Genomic DNA, 5,174 nt, shown 5'->3' with positions numbered 1-5,174 from the left:
CTTAGGGGAAGGGAGAGGAGGCATGCTTGTGAATGGGAACCTCCGGTCCTCCCCAGTTCTGTTCAAACCATGCTCTCCTCCCACGGAGCTGGGCACAAGCTGGGCTCAACTGGGATGTGGTGGCCAGTGGCCTAGCCTCAAGTGGAGTGGAGGGCCAGGGCCACCCCCCAGAACTGGGGACCAGAAGCAACATGTGAACAGATCAGCAGGTGACGTCCCTGCCAGTTGTGGCCACCAGGGGGCACCCCTGCCCCAGAGATGGCCTGGCTCAGTCAGACACACCCACTCCTCCTCCAAAGATGTCTTCTGATAAGGCATATTGTTGGGTTAATCAGGACAGAAAGTGACCGCTTTGGATGCCCTTGGTCACACTTCCTCGGGCAGGCCCCACGGCCTGCGGAAGACTCAGGCCTGAAGCAGCAGCCCAGGTTGTAACACTGACTCTGCTACCCATGACCTTGGGCAAGGCTCCTCCCTCACTGGCCCAGCTCACAGGGTTGGAACAGACTCCCAAGTCCCTTCCAGAGCGCACAGTGTGTGGCTCTCGGGTTTGAAGCCAGGCAGTTTCTTCTTTCTCACCCTAGCCCTTCCCACTCAGGGCAGCACACACACTGCCGCTGGCAGTGAACCTGGCCAGGGAAGCCATGTGTCCCAGGCCCTCAACCCCGAAGTCCTGGGGCACTGTTGTGGGGGAGGGAAAGTGGTGCGGGAGGAGGAGGAAGCACAAGGTCAGGTGAACCAAGAGCCTAGAAGGGTCTTGCTTCATTCAGGACAGACATCCGGTTTCCTCTGGGCTCTGCCAGGATTCTGGGGGCTTAAAGGAATGAGTCATGGTGGGGTTTGGGGAGTTCCCAGCTAACCAGTACAGAACAGGAACCTGGGATGATGCCTGTCAAAGTGTGGGCAAGACCCCAATGTCCTCTCTCAGGCCCCTGGCCTCTCAGGAGGGCACTCAGGGAGGCAGCCTCCTGGGAATTTTGGGGGATCAGAATGGGGGCAGATAGCTTCTTCCCTCTCAGAACTGGATGCCTAGAGAGCAGGTGGCTTGAGAATCCCCAGGGAAAGTGGCAAAGCCAGCTGTCCCAGGAGAAGTGCCAGGGGAGGGAGGGAGGGCCTGAGGCCTGCCTCTTCCCTAGTGTCTGACCAGACCTTGGCCTCCATGGCTGTTATCAGTGGCCCAGCCTTTGTTCAGCGGTTCAGTTCAAACACCCTGGGGTAATTCAGGCCTGGGTGGGGCTGAGGGGAGGAAGGGATCTTGAAGGGGACAAGACGTCAAAGAAGAATCAGAGATTCCACAATTTCACAAAACTTTCGCAAACAGTTTTTTTGTCCCACCCCCACCACCCCCCGGCATTGTCCTGGACACCAAATTTGCATAAATCCTGGGAAGTTATTACTAAGCCTTAGACGCAGCACCAGGTAATTTCCTCCCAGGCCTCCATGGGCTTATGTATAAAGGCCCCTGGAGTTCGTCCCTGACAGAGCCCAGAGCCTACAGGCCCACCCAGACCCTAGTCTGAGCCTTCTGCCCAGAGCCCCATGAAGCTGATGGGTGAGTGTCTGGGCCCCAGGAGCGGGAGGATCTGCTGGTGCTGCGTGCAAGAGGGAGGTGGGAGGGCAGAGGGCTGGGGGGTCCCCAGGCTCCCAGGAAGGGACCCAGGGGCAGGTACAGCATGTCTCCTGAGTCCCTGTCTGCTCCCAGCCCTGCAGCTGCTGCTCTGGCACAGCGCACTCTGGACCATGCAAGAAGCCGCCCTCCTCGGCCCTGCCAGCTCCCTGCCCCAGAGCTTCCTGCTCAAGGGCTTAGAGCAAGTGAGGAAAATCCAGGCTGATAGCCTTGAGCTACAGGAGAGGCTGGTGAGTGAGAGGCGAGTGGACAGATGGGAGATGCTGCAGGAAGAAGCAGGCGCACAGGGGAGCGCTGCAGGGAGAGAGGGAGGCAAAGAGAACCGTGGGAACAGCATCAGGAAGGGACACGGGAGAGGAGAGACACAGCGCAAATGGAAGAAAATGAGGAGAGGTAGAGCCCTGGGCGGCTGGCAAGGAACAGGGGGGAGAGCCTCTTGGGGGCACTGCTGGGAGACGTTGGCGGAGGAGTGGACTGCGGATAGGGGCTGAGAAGCTTGGCAGGATGTGGGGGGAGGGGAAGACCTCAGGGAGATGGGGGCACTGGGGAAGGAGGAGCAGCCTGGCTCCAACGAGTCCCCTCACTTGGCATCTTTCCCTCCCAGTGTGCCGCCCACAAGCTGTGCCACCCTGAGGAGCTGGTGCTGCTCGGGCACTCTCTGGGCATCCCCCAGGCTTCCCTGAGCAGCTGCTCCAGCCAGGCCCTGCAGCTGGTGAGTGTCTGCAGGGAAGAAGGGAGAGGAGGGGGAGGGAAGGATAATCTGGAAGGCTCCCCAGTTCTCCAGACTCCAAGCTGGGGCCCTCAGGGCAGCGTCCCCTGACTCTCCTACTCTGTCCTCCCAGACAGGCTGCCTGATCCAACTCCACAGCGGCCTCTTCCTCTACCAGGGCCTCCTGCAGGCCCTGGCAGGAATCTCCCCAGAGTTAGCCCCAACCTTGGACACGCTGCAGCTGGACGTCACCGACTTTGCCACCAACATCTGGCTGCAGGTGAGTCTCTGGGAGACATTAGGGGCCTGGACTGAGCTGGTCCCCAAAGGTTGTGCTACAAGCCTGGGGATTCCGGAGTTCTTTAGAACCCGGGCAGGAGCATTCTGGGGGAACGCCAGATGGAGGGAGCTGCCACCCCAACCCAGGACCCTGCTCCGCAACCCCTATTTGAGGGCGTGAGTGGATCACTGGACCTTGAAACAGACCTCAGTTCTGGTCCGGGCCCACCATTAATGCGTTATCTTCCACAGCCCATCAGCCCTTAGAGTTTCCTCACTGCAGCAACACCCACTCAGCAGGGCCTGATTGCTGACCTCATCTTCCCCCACAGATGGAAGACCTGGGGATGGCCCCTGCCTCACCGCCCACCCCAGGCACCACGCTGACCTTCACCTCGGCCTTCCAGCGCCGGGCAGGAGGGGTCCTGGTGGCAGCCAAACTGCAGCGCTTCCTGGAACTGGCCTACCGTGTCCTGCGCTACCTGGCCGAGCCCTGAGCAAAACCTGCCCTCATCCAGCATATTTATCTCTATTTAATATTTATGCTTATTTAAACTTAATATTTAAAGATGGGGAAGAACAAAAAGGAGCCCCAGACTCCTGGGTCCTTCCCTCCACCTCCAAGTTTCATTCTCCCGCCTGTAGCAGGGAGAAAAACTCCTATCTTCCCGTCCCCTGGACTGGGAGGTAGTTGGTAAATACCAAGTATTAATTCCTGCGACTGCTCCCTGCCTGGCCCCGAGGTGGGCACTGGAAGAGCAGTGAACCTCTACCCTGAGGGTGCCCACCTCGGGGCCCTTGGAAGCATCAGGAAATCTCCCACATGGGAGACAAGACAGCCCTGTTTAATATTTAAACAGCCGTGTTCCCCAACTGGGTCCTCGCACCTCTTACTCCCCTCAACATGGCCTGTGCTGCTCCCCCTCGCGTCCCCTTCACTTGCAGAGGCAGCTGGAGCAGGATGCCTGACCCTGGCGGCCCTCAAAGTTTTAAGATTTTTGAGGGGCATGTTTCGACTCCTCACATGGGGAGTCCAGACATCACCAACATCTCTTGTTTTTCTGGAAGCACTACCAGCCCCACTCACTGGGGTCAGGGTTCTGACCTTCAGGGCCAGTGGATGGTCCTTCTCTGCCCTGCAGCGTGGGGACTGGGACCGTGGGAGGGAGAAGATGTGACGGGCTTGAGAGGGAAGCCCCAGTGTTCCACCTCATTGTAGCCAAAATTCATGGTAATAAAAGTGCTTGTCTCCAGTAAATGTCCTTCCTCCTTCTTGAGTCCAGCTAGTGCCTGGCCAGGGCTTGTGGGTGGGGAGCTGAATGGTGGGTGAGGCTCGAGGAAGGGAGGAGGAGGTGTGGGCAGGGGGGCACCCATTTCTCCGGCATGTCTTCATCTGGCACCCACTCTGCAGGTGCCAGGACACGGTGGTGAGCGAGGCAGCTGTGGTCCCTGCCCACAGGAGCCACAGCTTAGTGGGGAGGACGAAGGCAGTGGGCAGGTACTGGGAGAGGAGGGAGTGGGCTGGGAGGAGGGGTGGGGGGCTCAGCAGTCCAGACACAGACAGACGCTGGTCTGAAACAAGGGAGTACTTCACATTTGCACAGGGCTCGTCAGTTTACCATCTTCCACACACCTCAGTCCATCCATGCTCTCAGCTGCCCACAAATACAGAATTATGAAGGGCCTTCTACAGATTAGGGAGCTGAGTTCAAGGTGACAACTTGGGTCAGACCCCAAATTCCAGGCTCTGTGCGTCTGTCTCTCCCTCATCAAGCTCTGCCTCTGACCTGCAGGGAGCCTGCTGCTTTCCTGCCGTCTCAGCCTCACGGCTGAAGGGGCCTGAGCTCACACCTAGGGAGAAGGAGAGGCTGTGTCACGGCACAAACCTCTCTGTGCCCTCAGCCGAAGACGCACGTGTGCTCCAGGGTGCCTCCACCAGGCCCTGGGGCCAACCGAGTCCCCTCTCAAGACTCTCCATCCTCGGCTCCTGAGCCCCGCCCACTTCCTTCCCCATCAGGCTCATGAGAAGCAGGGTCTGGCTAAGTGGGGCTGGAGTCCCCAGCTTCATGGCTCAGGGAGTCACCTCCCTCGCAGGTTGGTCCTGAAGGAACCGGAGCTTGGAGACGTGTGGAGCAGGAGAGGAAAGGTTAAACAGAGTTCCTGCCCTCACCCCCCTCACCCCTCTGGGGAGGACAGAGCAAACTCTGGGGCCAGGCAGACTTCGGGTGGGGCCTGGCCAGGCCAGGGAACGTCAGAACAGGACACCCTACCCCAGCACCAGCGAGGCCCGTAGCCAAAACCTCTCCCTTTTCAGAGTAAGTGGGGTGAGGGGAGACGGCGGGCAGGAATGAGGAAGGGAAGCTGCTCCCATCGCCATGCCCTGCCCCTACTGAGCAGACAAACACGGGAACCTGAGCCCGGCCCTCCTCTGCACCTCCTCCTCCTTCCTCCACAGCCACAGGACTGAGCCTCTTCCTGGGCCATGGCGCACGGATGCCAAGGAGAAAACAGCGTTCCCCACCCCACCAGACGCGGGCCCTGACCGCACTTACAGTCACG

At 59.5% G+C, this 5,174-nt stretch overlaps 1 protein-coding gene across 1 annotated transcript; it reads left to right on the top strand.

Moving 5' to 3' along the window:
* The first annotated feature begins 1,708 nt into the window (after positions 1–1,708).
* On the top strand, positions 1,709–3,877 carry CSF3 (colony stimulating factor 3). The gene is made up of 4 exons (XM_006214268.3): positions 1,709–1,857; positions 2,232–2,339; positions 2,470–2,616; positions 2,948–3,877. Exons 1-4 carry the CDS (start codon positions 1,741–1,743, stop codon positions 3,110–3,112), a joined length of 537 nt encoding a protein of 178 aa, XP_006214330.2. The 5' UTR covers positions 1,709–1,740; the 3' UTR covers positions 3,113–3,877.
* The last annotated feature ends 1,297 nt before the right edge of the window (positions 3,878–5,174 follow it).

Source organism: Vicugna pacos, chromosome 16, assembly GCF_048564905.1.
Source record: "Vicugna pacos chromosome 16, VicPac4, whole genome shotgun sequence".
Taxonomy (NCBI): Eukaryota; Metazoa; Chordata; class Mammalia; order Artiodactyla; family Camelidae; genus Vicugna; species Vicugna pacos.
Note: the sequence above shows the minus strand (reverse complement) of the source record. Positions and strands in the feature narration are given on the sequence as shown.